Source organism: Polychytrium aggregatum (genome assembly GCF_025602895.1).
Source record: "Polychytrium aggregatum strain JEL109 chromosome Unknown BJ171scaffold_21, whole genome shotgun sequence".
NCBI lineage: Eukaryota > Fungi > Chytridiomycota > Chytridiomycetes > Polychytriales > Polychytrium > Polychytrium aggregatum.
The window spans coordinates 224,590-249,718 of record NW_026516223.1 but is presented as its reverse complement, the minus strand read 5'-3'; the positions used below and the strand labels follow the sequence as shown (position 1 = coordinate 249,718).

Below are 25,129 nucleotides of genomic sequence, written 5' to 3'. Positions count from 1 at the left end.
CGCTGTGACAAGAGTGCCCTTCCAACGTAAGCCGGCGGCAGATATCCAGCCCTCGTTCGCATCGACGCCTCTACCGCCGATGGCCGTGGCTGAGATCCTGGTATGCTTTCAGGGCAATCGCAAACGGATCGCTCTCATCAGTGTCCTCGTTCTTTGTCGAGGCTCTTGCATCGTCGTCGTCTTCAATGTTCTGGGCATCGTCTTGGTATGGTTCCTCGGGCACGCGGCCACTATAGACAGCATCGACATCGTACCAGGGCTGGTTACCCAGGCCGTTTCGGTTTCGCTCGGGAATCTTTGCCCGTCCCACCCGTATCGGGTTGGTTTCAGGTCCGGCGATGGATGTGTTGTCAAACTCTCGAATGGCATCGATGACCGACTGTCCTGTCTCGTACGTGACGAAACCATAGCTGAGTGGATGGAGGCAGGGACATGGGTTTCGTCAGAAAAGCGCAATATAAACGCCAAGACTGTCATGGAATGCGAGCAAAACCAGCAGAAACAACGGCGCTCGGTCAACATATTCGCCGCACCTCTTGCCCGTAAACAGGCGAACCTCCTTGACGATCCCAACTTTGGAAAATATCGTTCGGACTTGTTCCTCGTCGGTGTTTGCTGGTAGATCGCCGAGGTAAATGGTGTTCTGATAAAACTCGGTCTCGAGATAGGTCGAGGCCTCCCAGTATTTCTGGAACCCAGGAAGAGCACCAACAGACGCCAAGGCAGGTCAGCGAGCCAGCCATGGGGGATGAAGCAGTTGTTCAGAGTGGAAGGTGCAGTCGATCGGAGTGGGTGGGTACTCCTCCTCAAGGTACAGCCAGAGTCAGCAGGGTCAGTTTTTGCTGCTGGGCAGTGCCAGCATATCCGTACCTTGCCCTCACGATCTCCTCGATAGGATGGAGCCGGGTCGTTTCTGTATCGATATCCGCCAGGGCGCCTGTAGCGATAGGAGCAAAGGCAGAGATAGACCGCAATGAGAATCTTGGTGCGTCGGCATGGCTGCGAGATCATGGCCGTGCGGACGGAGCGCCTCGGAGCACCTACGATGACGACGACGAGTAGGACGACCGGTATCGATCGTTGCGGTTCGAGCTCGACTTGTATGACGATAGCGAGCCGCTGCTCCTCGGTAAGCGATAGCTCGGGCTCCGCGAACGGCGGTCGCTCGACCGGTATCCCGAGCGAGACGAGCCCGGGCTGCGACTCCGACGTCGCGAGTACGAGCCGTCGTCCTCTTGGCGATGGTTGCGGAACCGGGAGTGCGACCGGGACTCGTCCGAGCTGTTCTCGGAGTCCGAGTGGGGCGGGCGGCGGGCCGATTCGCCCGCACCGGCGTCTTCGCTGCGCCGCGGGCCGCCCGACGACTTTCTTTTGGCTCTGCCAAACTCGTCAACGCTGGCGTTGGAATCAACAGAGTCTGAGCGTGGTCTCGACATGGTGGCGATGGTGTTGTGCGGATGTGTTGTCGACCAGGGCGGTGCTGGTGTAGTGGGGCCGAGCAGCTAGTCTTGGCTTGGCGTGCGGGTCGGGGTCTGTGCGGGACAGAGACGGCGTGGGAGATGATGGACAGACTGCAGCCAGACTCGATCGGCACCCGCAAGCGTCTTGGGCAGCCCGAGGACAGAAAAAAATTGGCGATCGGCAAGACAATGGGTTGCTTTTGGGCGGAGCCAGAGACACATTCACGATCAATTTTTTCCGGACCCCTCGCAGCTGCTCATCTCGGTCACCTGAGAGTCACGTTGTATGTGGCGCAGCAAAGTTGGAATCCGGCCATGGTCGGTTGACGGCATTTGGTATCGCCTTGAGCCGATTGACAGTGGTGGTGGGCGATTGGTGTGGAGGAATGACCAATTGTATCATTGTTGGAAGCTCCACTCCGATTGCGGACAAGAACCACCACCATCTGAATCTCTCTGGTTGGAAACCTAGTCAAGCGTGGCTGTGTGTCAGCGAGATGACATGATCGTTTGGCTATCAGGCAAGACTCACCTTGACAAGATGTCTTCCCACGACTGATTGAGCGAGCGATGCGTTTCTGGATCTGAATCAAGGACGCCACTGTGAGCATCTCTGCCATGCCCAAAATGCGCTGGTTTTGAGGAGATTCTTTCTTCCCCAAGGGCAGAACCAGCCATCGTCTGCTATTTTCTCGCCAGATGGCTCCCAAGAGAAAGACACCCCCCGATCCCGACCCAGGATCACCCAATGACTCTCATGTGGCCAAGAAGCCCGCCATCAAATCGTGTCCCTCCTGTGGCCTGACCAACCATGTTAGACCCTTCACCAAGAAGTGCACAGCCAGAGTCGACAGCAGCCCTGCCTCTGGCTCTGCCTCGGTCGCTGAAATGGTCAGCCAAGCACCCCTTCCAGACGAGCCCAGTGACGACACTGCCTTCCCAGCCCTCGTGGTCGAGATTCCCGCACCCAAGGTCCCTGTATGTGCCACGTGCAAGCAAGAGGGTCATGCCAGAAGCAACACCCCAAAGTGCCGTTTCTATAAGCCACTCTGGAGCTCTACCTTGCCTGACTGTGGCCCAAACGAGCAAGTCAAGGCCGAGTACTCGATCGTCAAGTGCACCCTCGATGCCATCATCAAGAACGATGCCTTGCACGACAAGATCGAGGAGACTGTCCGGGCCATGACCCAAGTCCAGTACGAAGCATCTCGTCTCCTGGAGCTGCATCTCAGGCGGTGCTTGGACGAGGGCATCACCCTCCCCACCGTGTCATCAACTACACCTTCGTTTGTTCGAAAGTGCTTCAATATGGTGCAGACAGGAACAGTGAGTGCCAAGAAAGGCACGACTCAAGAAGACAGGCACATCCTCGACACCTATGAGATGTATCGAAGTGCATGGAGTGAGTCGTGTATCCTGCCTCCAGTGTCCCTCCCAAAGGGTACTGGTTCACAGGTCCTTGGTTTGGCTGTCAAGGCCTATGCCGTCAACTGCGAGACACACATTCTCGATCGGTATTGGTCCCTTCTACGCCGATACTGCAATCTGGTCCTGGTTGCTCCCAAGGATGTGAAACGGCACACACACGTCGACGATTGTATGAAGCTGATGGAGAACCCCCTCTCCAAGACACTCCTCGTTGATCTGAGAAAATCCTTCGCCCACCATGCCGACCAGCTCTACAACTTTCGGTACGAAAGCCACCAGGACCTGTATCGAGTTGTATCGAAACTGGCCAGTGAAGTCTCTCGGCTGACCCACCTGAAGGAGGCCCTCTTCATGGTGGTCTTTCAGAAGATGATCATTCCCAGGCTCGCGAGGGTGACCGATGTTCTGAAAGGAGAGCGTGGGACGACTGAACGAGGAGATGTGTCAACCCATCCACCACATCGGGGCTGACAGACTCAAAGATCTCCAGACCCAGCACGAGGAGGTGTGCAAGCAGATCGCTGTGAACATGAAACGGATCAAGCGCCTCACCGACCGGCTTGCCCAGACCAAGAAGCGCCTCAACATCCCTCGAGCACAGTGCACATTGGTCCCGCTCTGCGATGCCCGAGCCAAGTATGTCAAGCTCGACACCAAAGCACTGTGGGAGATCCTTGGATACCAGACTGGCACTGGTCTCAAGTGGGATGACATGAAGACCAAGGTCAATGACACCACAAAGCAAGAGACCTTCTGGCAGACCAACTTCAAGCTGGAGTCGAGACTCTTTGGTGCCAGGGAGAAGGGGAAGCAGCTCTTTGGCTGCGAGATCACCACCGATGGGGTCGGGTGCTCGATCACCACACTCAAGTACAAGATCCTGAAGAAGAAAGATCCTAATGTCAAACCAGAAACCGTGGACAAGACACCCGAGCTCACCCCCGAGAAGAAGATCCAGGCCAGAGTCGGTCCCATTGACGACTCTCGGACCACATGGATCGGGATCGACCCTGGTGTGGGATCGATCTTCACCGCTGTCATTCGGGCACCCGGTCAACCATCCATCCAGGAGCAAGACGGTGTCAAGGTGACCAAGGCACATCGTGCAAGCGAGAAGATTGTGTCGTTCTCCAACAAGGAGTACCAGCATCGAACTGGCACCAGTCCAAGGCGACCAGGTGGATCCAGAGCACCCACAAGATCCTTGGTCTGCAGGAATGGATGAGCACCACACCAAGTCCCAAGATCCCTGGGTTGGCTTCCTTCCTGCAATACATTCGCCATGTGTTCGATGGAGACATGCTGGACAAGCAGCTTGTACTTCAGCCTGACCCGGCGACGGCGATTCAAGCGACTCGATCTCCACAGCAAGCGACAGCGCACCGTCCACGAGATGTGCAAGCAAGTCATCGACCAGGCACCACCGGAGACCGAAGTGGCGATTGCCTTTGGGGATGCCTCCTGGAAGCAGGGGAAGGGATATGCATCCAGTCCCAGGAGACTCAGGTTTGCCAAGTACTTTGAGCAGTTCCACCACCACCAGAGACGACCACCAGACCCGATCCGTCTCCAAGATCCATGTGTGCTCGGTGAACGAGTTCAACACCTCCCAGGTGTGCTCACATTGTCGGGAAGCCAAGCGACTCGAGAAGGTCGAGCATCTTGATATCGAGAAACCACACTTTGTCCGGAGCTGTACAAGCTGCCATACGCTGTGGGATCGAGACATCAATGCAGCCAGGAATATGATCTCGGTATGCCAGTCGATCATCGCCACAGGAGATCGACCGGGTGTATTCAAGACTTGTGCTTCCCTAAACCAACCAAAACAAAGAGATTGCCAACGAAGACAGGAGTGCAATACCATGGCCTACCCGCTGGGCCTACAAGTCAGTCAGCGGGCTTCAGATATCTGAAGCCAGAAAGTGACTGTCCCGTTTCTTTCTGGATAGACTGTAAGTATCTCGCACTGTTGTGCATTTCGACAGTGGATGCCGGGTCGCCCATATTCTGGGCAGTCCACTTCGGGGTTGCCATCCCTCTTGGGATGGTCGATGGGAGGTGGTTGACTCCCTTGTGCAAAGTGTGTGTGTGTGTGCACAGTGTGTGTGTGTGACGGCGAGAGGCTTCTCGCCTTCCCTCGGGGGTCTCTCGCCAGAGACTGCTCTTCTCGCCGACCGAGGTGGCTCCGAGAGCGCGTTTTTTCGTTCTCGCTCATTTTATTAACATGAAATTTTTTCAGCGTTGGGCTGAATGGAAACGGCATCACGTGAGATCGCTGTTTGCGCCGCCACTGGTCCAGCTGCGCCACGGCCTGGCTCTCTGATGCCCAAGCATCAAATTCCAAGCACCAAGCACCAAGCACTAAGCACCAAGGCAGCGACCAGATGCAGGCTCGGCCAAGATGTCGGCGGCGCCCGTGGCTGTCGTGTGGTCGACTGCAGATCCTCCTGTATTCATGAAATGATATGAAGAGAGACCACGTCTCAATCACAGCGATGGTCATGGCGACAGTGGCGGGGTCCGTGGTGCTGGCAGCAAGAGATTCGGTATAGAACAGATATTCTAAGCGAAGGGAGGATCCGACGAAGAGCAGCGGCAGCTGGTTCGACAGAAACAGTGCCGTTTTGGACGAAAGCGAGAAAAAAAACGAACGGGGAATCCAGGCAATGTGCGTGCAGAAGACACTGGGGCCTTGCGAGTCCAAGCACAGCGGCTCAAGCCACATGCTGGATGGGAAAAGCATTGATGGATGCGTGGCGTTGCTGTCGGCAGATGCTGCACCAATTCGACAATCGGCACAGTATCATCGGTACGAGAGTCCAAGAGGGCGAGGAGCGAGTTTCCAAGACCTGACGCCAACAAAACGCAGACGCAAAGTCGCTCACGACTTCACGGCGCTCTGAATGCTTTTGATGTCGGTCTCGGTCAGGATCTCAATCCGCGCCGGCGATGCACTGGATGCCTCGGCCTTGGCAGACACGGCCAAATCTCCTCCAGCCTTGAGATGAGCCGCCAGGATCTTGTTCATCGTGAACATGTGGACGCGCTTGACTCCCAGGACGTTCTCGAGGACTTGGTCGCAGTTGATGAAGCGACGGTCGCTCGAGTCTTGCAGGTTGTGGGCACGGACGTGCTCCCAGATCTTGCGGACGACGTCGGTTCGGGCCGCAGCCGGCGTGCCCATGAAGTTGGCCAGGACCGGCGAGCAAAGCAGCGGCTTGGTGAAGGCAGTCTCTTTCTTGGGCTTAGAGCCATCCTTATCCTTGGAGCCAGCTTTGCTGCTGGAGGAGCGTTTGCTCTGGCGGGAAGATTTGGAGGATCTGGGCGAAGGCTCGTCGTCGGACTCGGGTTTGCGCTTCTTGCCGGCCGCCTTCTTGGATTCTTTTTTTGAGGTGCCGGATCGACGGGCTTTGGTTTCAGTTCTGCGGTTGCGGCCACCTTCGTCATCATCATCATCATCATCATCATCACTGCCATTGTTATCGCCATCATCATCGTCGTCGCTGTGATCATCGTTGTGGGCATCATCGCCTCCCAGGTTCTCGTCCTCGGTGTTTTCTTCCTCCAGCTCCTCCATGACGGAGAGCACGATGCGGTCAAACTCTTTCCTCTGGCTCTCGAGCGACACGCCAAATTCCGACTCGATTTGGAGCCGGACCTTCTTGGAGGTGGTGGTGGTCAGGTCGCTCGACTCGAGAATCGCGCGAACCCGATCTCGATATTGCGATGTGTCCAGGGCCATGTGTGCGATAGAGGTAGCGGCGAACTGGGCGGAGGGGTCCGACGGGGATATTGATGGTCGATGCTCGTCACAGCGACGGTGAATCGCAGACTGTTTGCCGGGGGAGGTGGTTCCAGAGCAAGAATTGGAAAGACGGCGCTGTAAGTGCGAATCGGCTCAGGCCAGGGTGTCTTGGCAGACGCTTCTCGCTCGGTCTCGCCGAGACCCGCTCCCAGCCAGCGCAATCACCGCCACCGGCCGTGGGAACACTCGCACTCGACCATCGGCCAGTCGGCACGGTGTTTGGAGGAGGAATTCTTTCCGCTGGCGAAGGCAGAGGAGTGTTCTGGTTTCGAAGTCACCCCTCAACCGGTGCTCCGGACTCTGACGATGCACATCACCCACAATGATTTCATCCATGGCGACGCAACGACTTGATCTCCAGCTTATCCAAACCGTTGCCCCAGTCATCGTCGACTTTCGTGATCAGTGTGCAGTCTCCTTTTATTGTTTTTCATTCATGGGGCTATATTTAAGTTTTACATGGAGTAAGTCGTGTTCCTGTGGACGTATTCAGGGTGTTCAAACACAAGGAAATCAAACGGTGAAGAAGCATGAACAGGACAAGGACCGTGGGTACATATCTGAGAGGAGGAGGGAGGAAGAGAGACATGTACGGCAGACGGCGCGACAAAGAAAGCAGTAGTTTGTAGTTGGTGCTTGAACGAGACAGCGGATCTACCGGGAGGAAAAACAGAAAAAGGCAATCAAACAGGCAAAGTTGAAAAAGGAAGAGCCGGGGCAAGCAGCTCGATGTCATCCGACAAGCCTTTGGTCAGCCAGCTATACGGCGGCTCGGCCCACCGGTCGGTCTACTTGCGTGCTCATGAAGCTCGAGACTCAGCATTAAGGGCACCTGGTTGAGGGACTCTAAAACAAACAACCAGGATGTCATATGGAAGGGGCAGGGCAGGGCAGGGCAGGGGACAGGGATTTGGATCTCATCAACAGAGCCCCACGACAGAGCCACCGACAACGGGGCGCCGGCTGGAGCGTCAGCGGTGATCCTCATTGGAGATGATGGAGGATGCATCGCCAAAGGGGTCGGCTGAATTGCACTGCGGCGTCGTTATCAGCGGCGCCGTGCTATGGGTGCCTTGGCGTGGGGAGATGTCGGAGCGGAGGCCGTCGCAGGTGTCAGTTACAGCAGATACGGGGGAGACAGGAGAGTCGTGTGTCGATCCAGAATCCTTCAGTAGCTCCTGGACAATATGGAGCTCTTTGGCGCTGCTCTGGCCCGAGCTGGGCGATCCGTTCTTGGGGTTCGGAGGCTGGAGCATCGAGGAGGCAGCGCCCTTGGGAGCATCGTCGTCCTCGTCGTCGATGGTGAATGTCGCACCCTGGCTGTAGACATTCGAAGACGGCGTGGCTGAGGTGGAGTGTGGAGCGCCTTGCACGGCCGGGTTAGCGGCTCGGGTTGGAGCGATCACTGGGTCGGCAAAGTACTCTTGGCTCGGCAGAATGATGGCGACGGCATTTGGATCGAGATGGCTTCCACGCCACGACCGCCGGCTGCCCTTGGACTGGAGGGACGACGACGACATGTTCTGGTTCGGGTTGTACGCAAAGTTGGGCCAGTTGTCGGATACGATGGGCATGCTGTCAGGAGGCGGGCCAGGAACCAAGGAAGAGGGCCTTGGTATGGCCGGATACAGCGGATCGCCGGTAAGCGCAGGGAGGTCCGAAGTGCTGCCGAATCGAGATGGGCTGATGAAGGCCGGGGAAGGGCCAGGCAGAGTCGAAGGTGGGCGTTCCGAGAAGCCAAAGACATCGATGCCGCTGATGCGATTGGCGCTGTTGCGTCGGGAAGGCTTTGAGTAGATGCTTTCTCGGTTCGAGACATCGCCGGGGATGAATTCGTCGGGCATGCCTGGAAGCAGCGAGTCATTGAGATTGGCATAAGACCCGGGGCGGGTGATATGAACAGAGACGGGTCGCGAGGGCGGAACGAACGGGGACATGCGGTAGCCGAAAGGATGCATGGCGGCGTCGCTCGGCGGATTCTGGAGACTGACTCGGGATTCCAGGCCATCGGGAGGCGACAGCACGGTCATTACGGGTGTGTTTTCTCGGGAGCCCGCCCGCAAGCTGCGTTCCTTTTCTCGCTCGTCGTCGTTGGCGTTCTTGTCCCATCCCATGTACACAATCACCAGGAGGATGGCGAGACAGAGCACACCGCCGATACCGGAGAGGTAAAACAGGATGTAGGTCTTTGTCGGGTCATTGAAAACCTGGACGATGACGGGGTTCTGAGGCGGGGACAGGGTTGGCACGACCTGGAGAGTGGTCGTCGAGGTCGGGCGATGAGAGCTGGAGCTGGACGAGAGCGCGGTCAAGGTGTCCACCAAGGAGCTAGTCGGGGCATCAGTCGTGGATGGCGGCAAGATCGACGAGGAGGTGGCCAGGGAGATCGAGGACGAGATGGTGGTCGAGGCCGACGAAGTGGGCTGGACCGAAGACGAGGAGGTCGCCGAGAGAGAGCCGCTCGAGCCGGCGGACGGGGAGCTCGTCGAGGCCGGCGGAGGGCCTGTTGGAGGCGGCGGGACGGTTGTGGAGGAGGTCGCCGACATGCAGACCGAGGCAGAGCCAGAAGCAGTCGACAGACACGGATAGCGTTGTTGGTGAGTTTAGGCCGGAGACAGGAGCTGGCGATGGACGCTTAGCTGGCGATGGACCGCTTAGCAACAACCCTGCTCGGCGCTGCACCGGCACTTGGGGAGACAGGCGACGAGGGCGGAGATCAGAGGGCCAGAGGAGCCAGAGGAACCAGAGGAACCAGAGGGGCCAGAGGGGCCAAGAGAGCCAGGGAATCCGGCAAAGAAGCGATAGCGGGTGCCTCTGGAGACAGACCGGCTTGGGAGGCCCAGATGCAGCCGAGACGGCGTTTTTTTCGGCCAGGAGCAAGCGAGCGAGGACGAAAGACGACGGCGAGCAGCAGCCCCAACAGCGACGAGGCCATGTGTGCGGTGTGAGCAGCGCAGAAACGCAGAGGCGTGCCTGTTTGGCTGCCGCGGATGCGCGACGCGGCACCGGGGACCGGGGCTGCGGTGTGCTGCTGCGCGCCGCTGTTTCTGTGTGTGGCGCACTGGGCCACAGCGCTCTGTGTCCCGCCACAGCACCACAGCAGATTGCCCCTGGTCGCGTCTCCGTCGCGTGCCGCGTGTCGCTCGACGCGCAACGCGCGCGTCTGGCTCAATCGTCCTCACTCAGACTGCACCAGCCAACCAGAACGCCCCGCCCAGCCACATCGACAGGAGGCGCAGTCGGCAAATGTACCGGCCTCTGGTCGTCGACCTGTCCTGGATCCGGTTTTCCACCCATTCACGCACCAACCCATCCATCAGTCCATCCACACATCCTCCCTGAACCTCGTCTGGCCATGAGCATCGACGCCGACCCCTCTTCCGGCCAAAGCGCCGTTCCCCCTGCGACGCCAGTCAAGTGTCCCCTCGGCTACGACCAGCATCCGGTCTTCATCTCCTACCGCGTCTCCAGCGACAGCAGCTTTGTCGAGAAGCTCGCACCGTATCTGCAGTCCGTCTGGTTCCTGAAGAAACTGGGGCTCGGGCCGGAGCACATTTCCCTGCTGCCGCACATCTTCTTCGACAAGTATTGTCTCGTTGGCGGCACTCTCTGGGAAGACAGCTTCCTGGCGGCCCTCAAGACCTCCAAGCTCATCATCCTGGTCATCAGTCCCGATGCCCTCGTCGGGATCAACTCGACCCGCGACAACATGTTCCTGGAGGTGGGTTTGCTGGATGGCCTCCAGCAGCACTGGCCAGGCTCGTCTTTCCTGCTGCTCACCCTCACTCCCATGCTAATCTTCATGCCCTTGCCGTCGGCCGGCCGTGCTAGTGGGAGTGGGCCGTCGAGCTCCAGCAGCAGGGCCAGGCTCGGATCATGCCCCTGCTCCTCGCCACCGAAGACCCGAGCTCAGGCTCTATCCAGCCGTTTTCGTTGTTCCAGCTGGATCGCTTTCCAGACGAATTGCACCAGCACCCAGAGAGCCCCAAACAGCGCACCATTCGCGAAACCATGCGCATGATCTTTGCCATTCAGGGGCTCCAAGTCAACTCCTCCAACACCGAGCAGTATCGCAGCGCCATCGCAGACGCATATATGCAGGTCTTCGACCTGGCTCACCTTGTCAAGTCTCGGCCGCTTCCTTCTCTTATCGCAAAAGACCAACGGGTGGCAAGAACAAGTGTCAGCAAAACCGTAAGTACTGTAGCTATTGCAGCACATGGTTGGGCTGCACGAACGTCCCCGCCGGTACTCTTTGGTGCTGCTGCATCAAACTCACCCCACAGTTGCATCGTTCTCACTGGCACCGGGCGGCCACAGATCTCCAGAACGGACGAAGACGGCACAACAATCGAAGTGTCAACCAAGCTCTCCTGCAACGTGATGTGATGCGGTGTGAGCAGCGGCTGCTGCTGTTCCATCCGCGAGCACCGTTCTCCAAAGCCGATGGACATGAGAGCTTTGCTTGCAAGTCGGACCAAGCGAGCCACTGGGCCCCCGGGCAGCGTGAGACGCTTGGTCACGATGGATGTGTATTCGCGACCCAGACAGAGTGGCAATCCTGGCATCAAACCAGATGCCCCATTTCGGATAAGCATGTAGTCTGTGATGCGAATGAGTCCAACAGAGCGATATGCAATTCATCTCGGAGTGATGACCGTGGGTGGGTCGCTCTCCGGTCCCACAATCGACCTGCACGCTGTGATCGTGTTGCGCGCCGCATTGACATTGCAATTTCACCCTTTCCGGCAGCTGGGTTTCGTACGGCTCGCCCCTGGCAAAGTGGAAATGAGCAACGCTGGGTGCATCCAGATCCCTCAGTCGAGAGAGCCCCCAGACACTTGGAGCACACCTGCGAGGTACTGGTTGGTCAGGGTGCGAATGACTGGGCACGCCTGTCCAACGAAAGTTGTCTGGCATCCCCTGATCCAGCGACACATGGCGCTCTTGGACATACTGAAGATAGAGGCAAATCACCTTGCTTTCGCTTTATCTTTACAACATAGAAGAGATATTACTGAGATATCGAGGTGAATCGCCAATCAAACCTCCCTCAATACACAGGCGGCGAGGATAGAAGCGGACACATCAAGAAATACACAACAGGGCGAGAGGCACAAGAAGCAGTGTGGCAGGTGCGGCGAGTCCGGGAGGCCCCCCACAAATGCGTCGACTGCATTGCACCGTGCATGGTCTGGAACTTGGGACAGAGACACTGATCAAAAGGACAGAGCTCGATAGACTCGCCCGCGGCATGCTCCGGCACGCCAAGAGCAGAGTGCACGGTCTCTAGTTCTCGAGCTTGGTGACGGTGGTTGCGGCTTCCTTGTGGGCGTGCTCGTGGGCATGCTCCGGACGGTCGGCCTTGTAGACATAGTTGCGGGAGACGAGCCACTGGAGGAACGAGCAGACGATGCAGAGAGCACCGATAAAAATGAAGAAGGCCGTGCGAGACCACGAGGCGAGGGCTCTGAAGAGGATACTGGTGAGCACGTTGCCGATGGCGACGGTGAGCAGCCAGAGGGCACCGCAGGAGGACTTTGTGCGCTTGCCGACTTCGACGTAGGTCAGGTTGAGGCCGCTGATGGAGAAAAGGACTTCGCCGGCGGTGATGACCAGGTAGGGCACGAACTGCCAGAAGATGGAGAAAGTCGGGGAGATACAGACGATGGTTCCGTCGTCGAGCGTGGTGGTGACGCAATCACGTTCGATGACGGATTGGAAGATGGCGCAGATGAAGAACGAGATACCGGCCAGGAACTGACCGACGGTCATGCGCGCCAAGAGACCAAACTTGCCAGGGAATCGCTTCTCGATGGCAGGGTAGAGGTAGTTGGAGAAGATAGGGGCCAAGACAACAATCCAAAGGGGGTTGATGACGGCCGAGGCCGTGTTATAGTCGAACCATCCGGGGTACTGCATTTGCTGACCCTGCTGCAACCAGGAGGAGCCGTTCTGGTCAAAGGCGGTCCAGAAGATGGGCGACGGCAGGAGGACGTAGATAACCTTGAGGAGGTCAAACAGTTCGACAACCATGGCCTTGCCGACACGCTCCTCGGTCTTGACACGAGCCTCGGCCCAGCCGAACTTGAAGCCATTGTGGACATAGATGCCAGCAATCTTGGCAAGCTCCCAGGGGATGAAGGAGCCGGCAGGAGGGACAGTTCTGTAGAGGCGGTGGCCAGCGACGAAGACGATAAGAGAGCACGCCATCATGATGGTACAAGTACCCCAGGCCCAGGCGTAACAGTCTTTTGCGGCACCGAAGCAGTTCATAAGCTGGATCGCAGGGGTGACGAAACCAGCAATCAGGGCGCCGACGTTGATGGCGATGTAGAAGTAGTTGTAGAAGACGTTGAGCTGGGTGGTCTGGATGGACAGGAACTGGTCACCAGCGTGGGCAGAGACACAGGGCTTGATGCCACCGGTACCAAGGGCGATGAGGACCAGACTGATGAGGGGCCAAGTCCAGGGGATCTGGCCGGGAATGCCGAGGACGCCTGGCTTGGAAAAGATGGAGAGCATGGCCATGCCGATGGTGTAGACGACCGAGAGCGACACAATGGTGTTGTACTTGTTCATGAACGAGTCCGAGAGGGCAGCGCCAACCAGAGGGAGGAAGTACGCAAGGGATTTGAACAGGTGATACCAGACATCGGCGGTGATGAGATCCATGCCAAGGAACTTTGAAAAGAAGTCGTTGAGCAAGGGGGTCAGGCCGTAGAAACAGAAGCGCTCGGCAAACTCGTTGGGGATGATGGTATAGATGGCGGGAGGGAAGCGCTTGGGATTGGCCATGATCTTGGCGTCACGCTCCTTGTTGATCTCGGCCTCAAGAGCGGCATGGGCCTGGACCTGGGCATCAAACTCAGCATCGCCGGCCTCGAGATCCTGCAGGGTGAAGCGATGAGATGGGTCAGTGCAGGGCCAAGGCAGGAGCAGTGCAGGAGCAGTGCAGGGAGACCTGCAAGAGGACGAAGCAGGGCCGGACGAAGCAGGGGGCTCGCGCAACGACACGCCAAGAAACCGCTGGCGTGGTGGGCCAAGTGCAGGCCCGCGTTGAGATGACGGTAGTTGGGTGGGAGAGGTGTCATGGGAGAACGGCCGGCGGTAGACGGCACTCGTCGATGATGAAGCAAAGGGTCGAAGCACACCAGCAACACCGCCAGGATCCACTACCAGCGCAGAGCACTACTCACATTGATCGCCGAGGCGTGCTGGTGGATCTTCTGGTCGACTTCGTAGGTCTCTTCGGCGGACATGGTTGGTTCACACGGAGGGAGAGGTACAGCAGGACGCGGGCAGAGCGAGGCCGGTCGAGCGCCGATGAGGAAGTGGGTGGAGGGCAGCCCGAGGCAGCGCGGGTCCCAGCGGTCTTTATATGCATCTGCTGCTTCTGCTTCCCACCCCTCGGCGATGGGATTTGTTTCGACGGCAGGCTCCCACAGCGAGAGCGTCGCTCGCGTTGGAGAATGGCCGCGCCAGATGACCAACAAGAGCCACCAACCAACGGCAGCGCGGCCGGGCCTTGTGCGTCCGCTGTCCTCGCACCAGAAGGAGGCTCGTTGAGGCGCAAGGCGACCAAGGAGCATCACTGGCGCACTGAGTGTATGCGTGCCAGCCGGCAAGGCGGGTGGCTGCTGTTTTGCAATGGGGGGCGCACGCGACCGTCGCACACGGCTCGCCAGCCCAGCACTCCTGGATGGGCCGGCGTTCATTGGATGTGGTCATGATGGACGGCGTGTTTGGGTTGGGCGGCGGGGACCATAAGCAACACGGCAAGCAAGGATAGAGTTTACTGGGGAGGAGCCCTGCCAAAGCCCAGACACAGTGCTTGTCGTCAAGGCTCTGGACATATCCAGCTGCCCTGATGGAAGCGGTCCAGCGCGGGAGCGGGCGCCGGCCTTGTGGTGGTTGCGTCTGTTTCGTTGGCCGTGGGCAGAGCGCCGGTCCTTTGCCGGCTGCGAGTGGCTCGCCATGGCGAAATGGTCCGTGGCGGCCAGCGCTGGAGCGGCGTGATCAGTTTGTTTTTGCGGGGGGGGGGGCGGCTGCAGACGGCGAGCAGAGGGCGCGAGTGGAAAGCAAGAGCAGAAAGCAAGAGCAGAAAGTGAGGGCCGCGCGAGGAAGAAAAAAGTGAACAGTCGCGTGCTGCGACGATGTTGTCTGGGCTGTGGATTGAGACACTGGAATCAACGCTGCCGTAGGAGCAGGTCGACGGGGTGACGGCGAGACCGGTCGCATCGGCGTCGTTTCCCACAAGCATAAGCCATCTGTGTTGAAAGAGTCGACATCCCACGCCACACAGCAGCAGCAGGATCGACAGCAGTGCAAAAGTAACAACAAAACAACAACAAAAACAGCAACAAAACAGCGATATCTGTGTACTCATCCAGATCCTCAGCAAATGCGGCAACAACAACAACCCACGGCAAAACACTGTGGCCCGGCCCGGCTCGGCTGGCCTGTGGGGGCTCCTGGTCTTTCTGCACATCAAGGCCCATTCCGCGCATGTCCATGAACAAGCACCGCCCCGGGCGCCACTGGCCTCCTGTTCAGCAGGCCCCCCCCCGACAGCCTTGCTGCTCGGGTGCCGGTTGGATGCCGAGCTGCAGCGCACCCAGACACCAGGCAAGGGGCGGGTGTGGCTCTCGAGTCCAGCAAGCCCGCCATGGCGCTATCGGCAGCCTATAGCAGCGCTCGGTCTCGGCCACCCGAAACACTAGGAGGCATGTCGGGCGTACGTTGGGGACATGTCGCCAGAGAACAACATGTCTCAGCGACAGGCCCAGCCCGCGACCTCTTTCTCGTCCGTTGGTGACTGAGCTGAGTGAGCGGGCTGGTGCATTGCTCGGCGGCCGAGTGTCCAACGTCCGAGGCATGATCTTCCCCATCCGATCACCACAGCTGCCCAGCCCACCCTCCGGCATCGTCGCTGGACCAATGTGCGAGCAAGCGCCGGGGAGCACAAGGCCACCGGCACCAGCGGCGCCGGCCCATTTGGCCCCGAGGGGCAGCCACCCACGCGCCGTCCTGGTCTGCTGATGTCTCTCTCGGATGGACCCTCGGAGACAATCCTATTCCTCCCGCCTTCACACGGATCAGCCCGATCTGGCTGGCCCTCGAAACAGCGAGGTCCTTCCCGGGCTGCCCAGGCTCGCCTCAGTCGAGCCATTGCTCGTTGCTCCGACCGCTCGTCTGCATCGTCTGTGGCTTTCAGTATCGACAGCAACTCCGTCGAGCCAGCCGACGCCTTCGCCGCAATCTTTGCTGGCATGGATCTGGTAGCCAGGGACTCGACGCCAACCCAGGAACCCACCGAGCCCCCATTCGCTGCCGTCCGTTGTCAACGCTCGTTGCCCCGCTCCTTTCCACGACAGTTCAGTGCAGGAAGGCACTTCGTCGCATCGCTTTCCTGCACAGGCAGCGGCGTCGTGCAGGCCGGCCGCATAAACACTGCCTTGTTGGTCCCTGTTCTTTGGAATGACCCGGTGCTGGCGCCGTCGGGCGTACGCTGCGGGTATCACATCTATGTATTCGAGAGCCAGCTCGTCTCGGAAAGATCCAAACCTCCCGCGGCAGTCTCCAGGAGCAACGCCGTCCCCGTCGATCCTTTGAACGGCTCCGTACAACATGCGATTCCTCATCTATTTGAAAGCGCGGCGCAATCGCATGACTCACACCTCCAGCATGCCAATTACTTCCGACTCGAGAAACTCGGTCGCAATGTCAATGATGCGCTTGTTCATCGTCATTTCGATCGCTCCCAGATCGGCCAACACCGAGACATCCAGTAGCTCCTTCAACCGAGCCCGGCCGGCCGTTGATTGCACAGCCTCGCTTGAGGGAGGCACTTGTAAGAGCAGGTGCGGGCAGCATCAGTGTCGAGTGACGCCAGCCCCGAGGAGCATCAATCTCGGATCCAGACAGTCAGGGATTCAAGTAGCGAGTCGCGCCCGTCTCCAAAGCAACAAGAACAGCAGAGCGAGTAACAACATACCATGATCGAGTCGGGCTCGGCTGGATGCTTGCTGTCCGGCTCGCTCCACACGCTTACGGTCAGACCTTCCTCGCTGCTTGGGCTGCACACGGGTATCAGCAACCGATGCTTGTGAGGGACCAGCCCTGTCTTCATGGGAAATCCATGTCGATGTCCAAGCCGAGCTGGTGGCCCTATCCTGGCCCGGCGCCGATGGTTCTTTTGCATCGCCCGTGTCTGAAGCGCCGTCCACAGAGCGGCGGCGAGACGTCGACTCCAACGGTTCAGATCCTGACTTCAGTAGCCCAGATCCCGACTTCAGTAGCCCAGATCCCGGCTTCAGTAGTCCTACTGCTGGTGGTTGAGCGCCTGACCCGCGCAGCGACGGACTCGCTTCCGCTTCGATCCCAGCCGATGCGTAGGTTTGGGTGCACTCGTCGATCATGCGCTTTGGACCTGCTGGAGACAAAGGCAAGAGAAGCGTCCCCCGTCGTCAGAGAAAAGAGGTTCGCACAACGACGATCTGGCGACGGCCCCATCGATAGTTTCGAGTGCTCTCCGAGTTCTGCTCACTGACATGAAAAGCCCGAGACAACCACCACAGGCTGTGCAGGAGCTTGACGATCCCGGCTGCTGCTGCGGACGCTGGGGTCTGTAAGGATCTGGAACGGGACGGCTTTATCTTGACATGGTGTTTCGTCGCTGAGGTCGTCAGCGGCCTGCCCTGCGCTGGTGGTTGTGCCGGTGCTCTTGCGGTATCCATGGAGCCGCCGTCGAGACTTGTGCGAAGGTTGATGCTCCTCATGGCCCCACCAGATCGGATAGATGGAGTAGACCAGCTCTTTTGTGGGCTGAGAGCTCTGTCGATACAAACGCAGGCGATTGGCCCAGGTGTCGATAAGCCACGGGCAAACCCACCACAGCGGTTGGCAGCAAGCATTACTAGCAACAGCGCCGTCGCCGCAACCGATTCGACTTCTGTCCTCCCATTCCAGAGCCAACTCACATTGTCACGAGCCATCGTTGGTCGGCCCAAGTCCGCTGTTCCGGCAGTGTCCTTCTGCGACAGCCCCAAAGCCTTGGCATCCTTCTGATCGCCTGGTTGTGGGCCAGGCAAAGCACGCAGCGTCGCCGCTGTATGCGCTTCTCCCGTGCCAGCGAGCCTGAGGGCAATATCCTTGCGAGCGAGGGGTTGCTCTTGGATGTATTTGGATATGACGTTCGATCCGAGATAGACGGCATGGAGGAGCGCCAGATAGGCCTCGCGCACAGCATCCGAGTCTTCCTGAGCCGCGAGACGGCGGGTTTCTCCAACAGCAGCTTCAGCAACAGCATCGGTAGCAGCGGCGGCGGTAGTAGCAGCAGGCTCGCCCGCAATGGCTGTATTGACTGGGGCAGACAGCTGCTTCTTCTCCATCGTCAGCAAGCGCGAGGCAGCGGGTTGGTTGTGGGTCGTCAGGGTCTGATCCGATGGAAAGCAAGACAGCCGAGTCCAGGACAGCGATCGGCCGCGCGCATTTGGCTTGCCCTGGAACTTTCGGCCGCCCTGCCTTGCTTTTTTGCTCGGCTGCTGCTGCTGCTGCTGCTGCTGGACGGGACCGTCGCAATGCATGTAACATGGACAGCGCACACCTGGCTCAGCCAGAAGCCCCAGATACAAAATTGAAAGTATATATTATTCTCTGGATGAAAGCGATCAATATACAATAGTCGTTGAGATTCTGCCGAGTGGGCCCCGGCAAGCAAATTGGTGATCGGAAAAAGAACAGGGATGGACAGGCGGGCCAGTCGCTCCATCGGAGTCGGTCACGCCGCTTAGATTTTGGAGCGGGCAAAGTCAATGCCCTTCTGGATGCTGCCGCGGAGCTCGACAACGCAGGCCGCATAGAGCGCCTGCTCGTGGCTGTCCAGGGCAGGGAGAGGGTGGACCTTCTCGACACCGTCGGGCTGTGTGGGAAGCATGGAAAGCAATGTCAGCATCTGTGTCCATTCGGATGACCAGCATCCCCACCACTACCTCCACCTCCATCAGAGACATTGTAGATTGTTCGACGGGATCGCAGGGCCTCCTCCTCCATCCGGCAGCAACACAAGCAGATACATACGCCAAAGACAACACGGGTCGAGAAGAACTCCAGCTCGTCCTTCTCGGCAACATCGGTCTTGAGGAAGGTGCACTCGCTGATGCCGGCCTTCTTGGCCACAGTGGCATCGAGGATGGCGTTGGCGAAGCGGGCTCCGGCATAGGCCATCGACAGGGTGGCAGAGCCGGCACCATTCTTGGCAGCCACGACCTCATCGCCGCCGTACTGGATGCGCTTGACGAGAGCCTCGCGCTCAGCGTCGCTGAAGGTGCCGAACTAGTTGGGTTGACGATGAGCGATGGACGATGAGCGATGGACGATGGACGATGGACGATGGACGATGGACGATGGACGATGGACGATGGACGATGGACGATGGACGATGAACAAAAAATCAACAGGTTAGATGGTCTCGACATGTCTACGGCAGCGCCGTTGATTCCTGCGAGGGCTGGGGCTGGAGCACACACTCGTATCGGTCGGCGAACCAGTCGGTAGATGCATGCCAGACTTACAGCAGAGAGAACGGGGACGATGGTGGCGCCAGAGTGGCCACCGATCACATCGATAGTGACATCCTTGGGGTCCTTGCCTCGCAGCTCAGCGACGAAGGAGCTGGCGCGAACAAGATCGAGGGTGGTAACGCCAAAGACACTGTGCATGCAATCGACGCAGCAAGAGGAGACATGTTAGCCGACTGGACCGAGCGAGCGCGTGTGTCCGACCTGTCTCCGTTTAGATCAAAGCGACCCAACGCTGGTCTCGAGGGAGAGAGAGAGAGATCTGTGGCGACGTTGTTGGCCAATGTGCAGCTGGATCAACAAGCCGGACTCGGAACCGACAGCAACGCAACGCTTACCGGTGAGGGTTGAAGACACCGTGCTGCTTGAGGACCTCAGCAAAGATGGGAACAGTCGAGTTGACGGGGTTCGAGATGATGCAAACGTAGGCGTTGGGGGCAAACCTGTGCGGATGGATGGCGCAGTGGGGGGTCAGATGAGAGGGATCGTGTGGCTTGCTTGGGGGTCTGGCAGCCAGCTCAACGAAGGAGGAGCGGGGATTGCGCTTACTTGGCGGTGGCCTTGGCGATGCCGGCGACGATGCCGGCGTTGATGTTGAAAAGATCGTCGCGGGTCATGCCAGGCTTGCGGGGAACACCGGCGGGGATGATGATGATGTAGGCACCGGTGAGGGCAGCCTCGAGCTGGCTGTCGCCAATGTACCCAGTCACCTGGAAGAGACAACCCAGAGCACGGTCAGGGACAGCAGGCGCAGATCAGATCGGACTTGGCCGATCGTTCGCAGAGTGCCGGACAAATCGGCGGCGCAACCAAGCCACCAGCGCGCAGGAACAGAAACGACCCCACCCCACCCCCAGGCGACGCGCGGGATGTGCACGCAGAGCTAGGACGAGACGACAACGGCGACGATTACCTTGGCAGGAGTGTTGATGTGGGAGATGTCGGCAGCAACACCGGGGGTGTTGACGACATCGTACAAAGCCAGCTCGGTAATGAGGGGATTGGCCTTGATCAGGAGCGAGAGAGGCTGGCCAATACCACCGGCAGCACCGACGACGACGGCTTTAACCTGGCGGGTCGCGCAGGCGGCGGGTGGAGCGATAGAAGCGACCAGGGTGAGCAGAGGGAAGGCGAGGGTAGGCGAGACCAGCGCATCTCGGCTGCTTGAGATACAGATGGCAACAACAGCAGCACGACGGCAGCGGCAGTGCCCGACCGATCCCTGCAGGCAGCAGGTCAACCCACCATTTTGCGAGTGTTTGAAAGAAGGAGACGGGATGTTGGGGGCGAAGGATGCGCGGGGAAGAGGTGCGGGCTGGCGAGCCGGGTTTTATACCGCGGGGCGTGCGTCAGATTGACAGCGCCGCGCATCAGGCTTGCGCAGCCACCGCGGATGGAGCGGCCGAGGGTGGGCCAGGGCGGTGCGTTCCGGGACGAGGCCGGCAGCCGGGAGAACGACGGGAGAACGACGGGAGAACGACGGGAGCAACGGGAGAGCAACGGGAGAGCGACGGGCCGACGCCGACCGATGGGGGGGGGCGATAGAGTCGATCGCTGCGCGAAGGATCATCGAGCAACGGGCATGTCGTTACGCGACGGATCGATGGTCGATCAGGGATGCGATGGGATCGATGGTCGACCATGGGCGTCGAACTCGTATCGCTGTCGACGGCATTCCGACTGCCGAGCAGCGGTATGGAGTGTGTCGTCAACAATCGACACCAACAATCGACACCAACAATCGATATCAACAGTCGTTATCAACAGTCGTTATCAACAGTCGTTATCAACAAACCAACACCACTATCGAGACCACTATCAACACCACTATCCTGCCCTGATCCGCGGTGCATCCCGCCCTTTCCTTCCCTCGAACCTGCCCCCCAACTCACCCTTTCGTCTCGATCCTCTGCCCACAGCGTCGATCGAACACATCCTCGCCATGAAGTCCAAGACTCTCTCGCCGCAAGTGCGTGGCATTCCTCTGGCCAAACTCTCCATCTCCGACTTTGTGGGAATGCCAAAGGACAAGGCGCATTCGCTCAACATCGGCGGTGGGTTTTGGAATCCCACGCTCCTGCCAAATGTCGTCTGTGTCGATGTTGGCCTGCATCCTTTACTCACTTTCGGCCTGTCTCATGGCGTGCTCGTTCTGCCGCACCCGGTCTCGTTGCATCGCATCTTGGCATGTGCTCGCGAGCAGTCGTGGAAATCATGGTAGGTCGCCGGAGAGGAGTCGCCTGCGCTGCAAGAGGCTGCATCGCTCTGTATCGCTCTGCATCGTGCCTTCTTCGCGACAAAAGACTCATCAACGCCGGTGATGCATGGGCAATCGTTCCCACCCTAGATCCTCAATCTATGCGACAAGTGTGCCGAAACAAAGCTCAAGTATGTTGGTCTCGGGACCTGCACAGCTTCTCGCCTCACGAGCCGATAACATGTGATACTGCTGCTGTACCGTTTCGGCAGATGGATCCTCTCTGAAGCCATGGCGGCCGGCAAGTGCTCGCGGACCGGCGAAGCTCCACAGCGCATCGTCTTGGAGACCGAGTCGGGCACGGACTATCAGTTGGTGTCGCCGGTGCACGACGGCGAAGACGGTTGGTGTCGTAGACTGACGGAGGGGTCATGGGCCGAGGGTCTGCGACTCGTTCGGTGTATCGGCGAGCTGTGTCGTCCGGGCTGTGGTCTGCCCCAGGCCTGTGGACTGGCCATGACTCTTCGTTGCAACAGATGGATGCATGCCAACCCAAATGCCTCTCGATATGCGTGCGAGCCATACCAGCCACCGGCCTGAAGCCCACATCTCTCTCTGTCCCATCGGCACGGCTCTGTGGTCGCAGGTGCTTCTCTCGACGAAATCGAAAAACTCCTCATATGGCAATCCACCCTCTTTGCAAGCACGCTGCGCCGATACAACCTGCTGCAGGGTATGTCACCGCGCATCATCCCCCGTCGCGAAATTGGCCATGTCGGGCTTGCCGCACTCACTCTCTCGTTCCCACCGGGATCCAGCGCTCCTCGATCGCGATGCTCTGGTTGAGCCGCTGGACTGGAGGGCGTGCTCGTTTACATTCATCCGCAAGGTGCTCGTCGGCGTCTTCTGGAAATCGCCGGGCACACTCAAGCTCGAGCCGCCCGCTCCGCCGTCCTCCAACTCTGTCCTGACGCCCATTGCGGGCGTTTCTCGCGCTGCCCTGCCGCTCTCGGCCCGGATCATCAACTCCAAACCCCAGCCGCCGCATCTCTCCATTGACTTGGCCGAGGCTACCGACAGAGCGTCGTCAGTCCTACGAGGCGGGCTGAGCCCGCTCTCGCCCTTCAGCCCACTCTGCCACCAGTACTACTACACCCTGGCCTCCGTGGCGCTTTCGCCCTCCAAGACTGCCTTTGGGCATGCCGAGGACTGGACGGCGTCGCGCAAGGAGAGCTTTGCAGTAACTCCGGGCGCAGGACCTGACCGGGAGCGGCTGCACCCGCACGGCGCATCCAAGTCGCTTGAGAAGGAGCACATCAGCGTCCCCCAGGTACAGCACAACGCTATCCAGCGATACTGAAGCATTCGCAAATCGAGACATCAGAGATTTTGTTGAGACCAACGGCCATCGTCTGGATCCTCAACATTCGCGCCCTTCTCCACTCGGACAGCTCAAAGTACCGAGCCAGCCGCTGTGACCTCGGGCAGGATTGCAGCCCATTCGAAACCGGACAGTGGCGCACCTGAATGCTCTCCACATCAACCACTGCTTGTGGGTTCTGGAAGCACAGAGTTGAATACATCTGGTCAATCCCCTGTGGCGACGATCGACTGATATTGATGTGTCGATGTGGGAGTGTGGTGCATCCCCTCGATGTGAATGTGGTGCATCCGCTCAACTCTCTGGACAGCTCCATGGTGTATCGATATCAAGATACACGACCTTCTCGAGTCGCTTGACTCGCCGTTGCCGAGTCAGGCTGAAGTACAGCTGTTTGTCCAGCATGTCTCCATCGAACACATGGCGAATGTATTGCAGGAAGGAAACCACCCCAGGGTTCTTGGGACTTGGTGTGGTGCTCATCCATTTCTGCAGACCAAGGATCTTGTGGGTGCTCTGGATCCACTTGGTCGCCTGACTGGTGCCAGTTCGATGCTGGTACTCCTTGTTGGAGAACGACACGATCTTCTCGTTGGCGCGCTGTGCCTTGGTCACCTTGACACCGTCTTGCCCCTGGATGGATGGTTGACCGGGTGCCCGAATGACAGCGGTGAAGATCGATCCCACACCAGGGTCGATCCCGATCCAGGTTGTCCGAGAGTCGTCAATGGGACCGACCCTGGTCTGGATCTTCTTCTCGGGGGTGAGCTTGGGTGTCTTGTCGTCCTTGTCCACGGTTTCTGGTTTGACATTAGGATCTTTCTTCTTCAGGATCTTGTATCTGAGCGTGGTGATCGAGCACCCGACCCCATCGGTGGTGATCTCGCAACCAAAGAGCTGCTTTCCCTTCTCCCTGGCTCCAAAGAGTCTCGGATCCAGCTTGAAGTTGGTCTGCCAGAAGGTCTCTTGCTTTGTGGTGCCATTGACCTTGGTCTTCAGGTCGTCCCACTTGAGTCCAGTGCCAGTCTGGTATCCAAGGATCTCCCACAGTGCTTTGGTGTCGAGCTTGACATACTTGGCTCGGGCATCGCAGAGCGGGACCAATGTGCACTGTGCTCGAGGGATGTTGAGGCGCTTCTTGGTCTGGGCAAGCCGGTCGGTGAGGCGCTTGATCCGTTTCATGTTCACAGCGATCTGCTTGCACACCTCCTCGTGCTGGGTCTGGAGATCTTTGAGTCTGTCAGCCCCGATGTGGTGGATGGGTTGACACATTTCCTCGTTCAGTCGTCCACGCTCTCCTTTCAGAACATCGGTCACCCTCGCGAGCCTGGGAATGATCATCTTCTGAAAGACCACCATGAAGAGGGCCTCCTTCAGGTGGGTCAGGCGAAAGACCTCACTGGCCAGAATTGGTACGACTTTGTACAGGTCCTGGTGGCTTTCGTACCGAAGCTCATACAACTGGTCGGCATGGTGGGCGAAGGATTTCCTCAGATCCACGAGGAGTGTATCGGAGAGGGGATTCTCCATCAACTTTATACAATCGTCGACGTGTGTGTGCCGTTTCACATCCTTGGGAGCAACCAGGACCAGATTGCAGTATCGACGGAGGAGAGACCAATATCGATCGAGAACGTGGGTCTCGCAGTTGACAGCATAGGTCTTGACAGCCAAACCAAGGACCTGTGAACCAGTACCCTTTGGGAGGGCCACTGGAGGCAGGATACACGTCTCACTCCATGCACGTCGATACAGCTCATATGTGTCGAGGAGGTGCCTGTCATCTTCTGGGGTGTTCGTCCTGGCACCCACTGTTCCTGTCTGCACCATATTGAAGCACTTTCGAACAAACGCGGGTTCACTCGACGACACGGTGGGGAGAGTGATACCCTCGTCCAAGCACCGCCTGAGATGCAGCTCCAGGAGACGAGATGCTTCGAACTGGACTTGGGTCATGGCTCGGACAGTCTCCTCGATCTTGTCGTGCAAGGCATCGTTCTTGATGATGGCATCGAGGGTGCACTTGACGGTGGAGTAGTCGGCCTTGACTTGCTCGTTTGGGCCACAGTCAGGCAAGGTAGAGCTCCAGAGTGGCTTATAGAAACGGCACTTTGGGGTGTTGCTTCTGGCATGACCCTCTTGCTTGCACGTGGCACATACAGGGACCTTGGGTGCTTGGCTGACCATTTCAGCGACCGAGGCAGAGCCAGAGGCAGGGCTGCTGTCGACTCTGGCTGTGCACTTCTTGGTGAAGGGTCTGACATGGTTGGTCAG

The 25,129-nt window shown here is 58.6% G+C and overlaps 11 protein-coding genes across 11 annotated transcripts; 2 read left to right on the top strand and 9 right to left on the bottom strand.

The window, feature by feature from the left end:
* Nucleotides 1-70: 70 nt before the first annotated feature.
* BJ171DRAFT_475342 (uncharacterized protein) lies at nt 71-1,436 on the bottom strand (the record flags this gene model as incomplete). Its single annotated transcript, XM_053108777.1, has 4 exons — nt 71-410; nt 534-688; nt 871-937; nt 1,045-1,436. 4 exons carry the CDS (start codon nt 1,434-1,436, stop codon nt 71-73), a joined length of 954 nt encoding a protein of 317 aa, XP_052966076.1.
* Nucleotides 1,437-2,141: 705 nt separating this feature from the next.
* On the bottom strand, nt 2,142-2,718 carry BJ171DRAFT_507304 (uncharacterized protein). Its single transcript, XM_053111204.1, has one exon. The coding sequence runs from the start codon at nt 2,685-2,687 to the stop codon at nt 2,202-2,204; it is 486 nt and encodes a 161-aa protein (XP_052966075.1). The 5' UTR covers nt 2,688-2,718; the 3' UTR covers nt 2,142-2,201.
* Nucleotides 2,719-3,032: 314 nt separating this feature from the next.
* Nucleotides 3,033-4,183, bottom strand: BJ171DRAFT_507300 (uncharacterized protein). The gene has a single exon (XM_053111203.1). The coding sequence runs from the start codon at nt 3,861-3,863 to the stop codon at nt 3,333-3,335; it is 531 nt and encodes a 176-aa protein (XP_052966074.1). The 5' UTR covers nt 3,864-4,183; the 3' UTR covers nt 3,033-3,332.
* A 1,131-nt stretch (nt 4,184-5,314) lies between these two features.
* On the bottom strand, nt 5,315-6,863 carry BJ171DRAFT_507293 (uncharacterized protein). The gene has a single exon (XM_053111202.1). It carries the CDS (start codon nt 6,631-6,633, stop codon nt 5,773-5,775), a length of 861 nt encoding a protein of 286 aa, XP_052966073.1. The 5' UTR covers nt 6,634-6,863; the 3' UTR covers nt 5,315-5,772.
* Nucleotides 6,864-7,090: 227 nt separating this feature from the next.
* Nucleotides 7,091-7,549, bottom strand: BJ171DRAFT_127146 (uncharacterized protein). The gene has a single exon (XM_053105600.1). It carries the CDS (start codon nt 7,430-7,432, stop codon nt 7,145-7,147), a length of 288 nt encoding a protein of 95 aa, XP_052966072.1. The 5' UTR covers nt 7,433-7,549; the 3' UTR covers nt 7,091-7,144.
* A 118-nt stretch (nt 7,550-7,667) lies between these two features.
* Nucleotides 7,668-9,242, bottom strand: BJ171DRAFT_582370 (uncharacterized protein; the record flags this gene model as incomplete). The annotated part of the gene is made up of 1 exon (XM_053114175.1): nt 7,668-9,242. One exon carries the CDS (start codon nt 9,240-9,242, stop codon nt 7,668-7,670), a length of 1,575 nt encoding a protein of 524 aa, XP_052966071.1.
* Nucleotides 9,243-9,998: 756 nt separating this feature from the next.
* On the top strand, nt 9,999-11,259 carry BJ171DRAFT_127141 (uncharacterized protein). Its single transcript, XM_053105599.1, has 3 exons — nt 9,999-10,417; nt 10,528-10,890; nt 11,017-11,259. Exons 1-3 carry the CDS (start codon nt 10,052-10,054, stop codon nt 11,083-11,085), a joined length of 798 nt encoding a protein of 265 aa, XP_052966070.1. The 5' UTR covers nt 9,999-10,051; the 3' UTR covers nt 11,086-11,259.
* A 400-nt stretch (nt 11,260-11,659) lies between these two features.
* On the bottom strand, nt 11,660-14,145 carry BJ171DRAFT_507289 (POT family-domain-containing protein). The gene is made up of 2 exons (XM_053111201.1): nt 13,896-14,145; nt 11,660-13,587 (listed from the first exon to the last, which is right to left on the bottom strand). The coding sequence occupies exons 1-2, from the start codon at nt 13,956-13,958 to the stop codon at nt 11,986-11,988; spliced, it is 1,665 nt and encodes a 554-aa protein (XP_052966069.1). The 5' UTR covers nt 13,959-14,145; the 3' UTR covers nt 11,660-11,985.
* A 1,649-nt stretch (nt 14,146-15,794) lies between these two features.
* Nucleotides 15,795-18,358, bottom strand: BJ171DRAFT_568463 (uncharacterized protein; the record flags this gene model as incomplete). The annotated part of the gene is made up of 5 exons (XM_053113517.1): nt 17,679-18,358; nt 17,250-17,532; nt 16,694-17,128; nt 16,375-16,546; nt 15,795-16,305 (listed from the first exon to the last, which is right to left on the bottom strand). The coding sequence occupies exons 1-5, from the start codon at nt 18,282-18,284 to the stop codon at nt 15,795-15,797; spliced, it is 2,007 nt and encodes a 668-aa protein (XP_052966068.1). The 5' UTR covers nt 18,285-18,358.
* On the bottom strand, nt 18,331-20,564 carry BJ171DRAFT_459740 (lactate/malate dehydrogenase). Its single transcript, XM_053108425.1, has 7 exons — nt 20,523-20,564; nt 20,191-20,346; nt 19,827-19,987; nt 19,616-19,720; nt 19,272-19,410; nt 18,778-19,032; nt 18,331-18,619 (listed from the first exon to the last, which is right to left on the bottom strand). Exons 1-7 carry the CDS (start codon nt 20,523-20,525, stop codon nt 18,488-18,490), a joined length of 951 nt encoding a protein of 316 aa, XP_052966067.1. The 5' UTR covers nt 20,526-20,564; the 3' UTR covers nt 18,331-18,487.
* A 265-nt stretch (nt 20,565-20,829) lies between these two features.
* Nucleotides 20,830-23,240, top strand: BJ171DRAFT_507281 (uncharacterized protein). Its single transcript, XM_053111200.1, is given in 7 exon segments — nt 20,830-20,986; nt 21,000-21,331; nt 21,481-21,494; nt 21,625-21,665; nt 21,747-21,877; nt 22,121-22,207; nt 22,293-23,240. 7 exon segments carry the CDS (start codon nt 20,895-20,897, stop codon nt 22,832-22,834), a joined length of 1,239 nt encoding a protein of 412 aa, XP_052966066.1. The 5' UTR covers nt 20,830-20,894; the 3' UTR covers nt 22,835-23,240.
* Nucleotides 23,241-25,129: the final 1,889 nt, after the last annotated feature.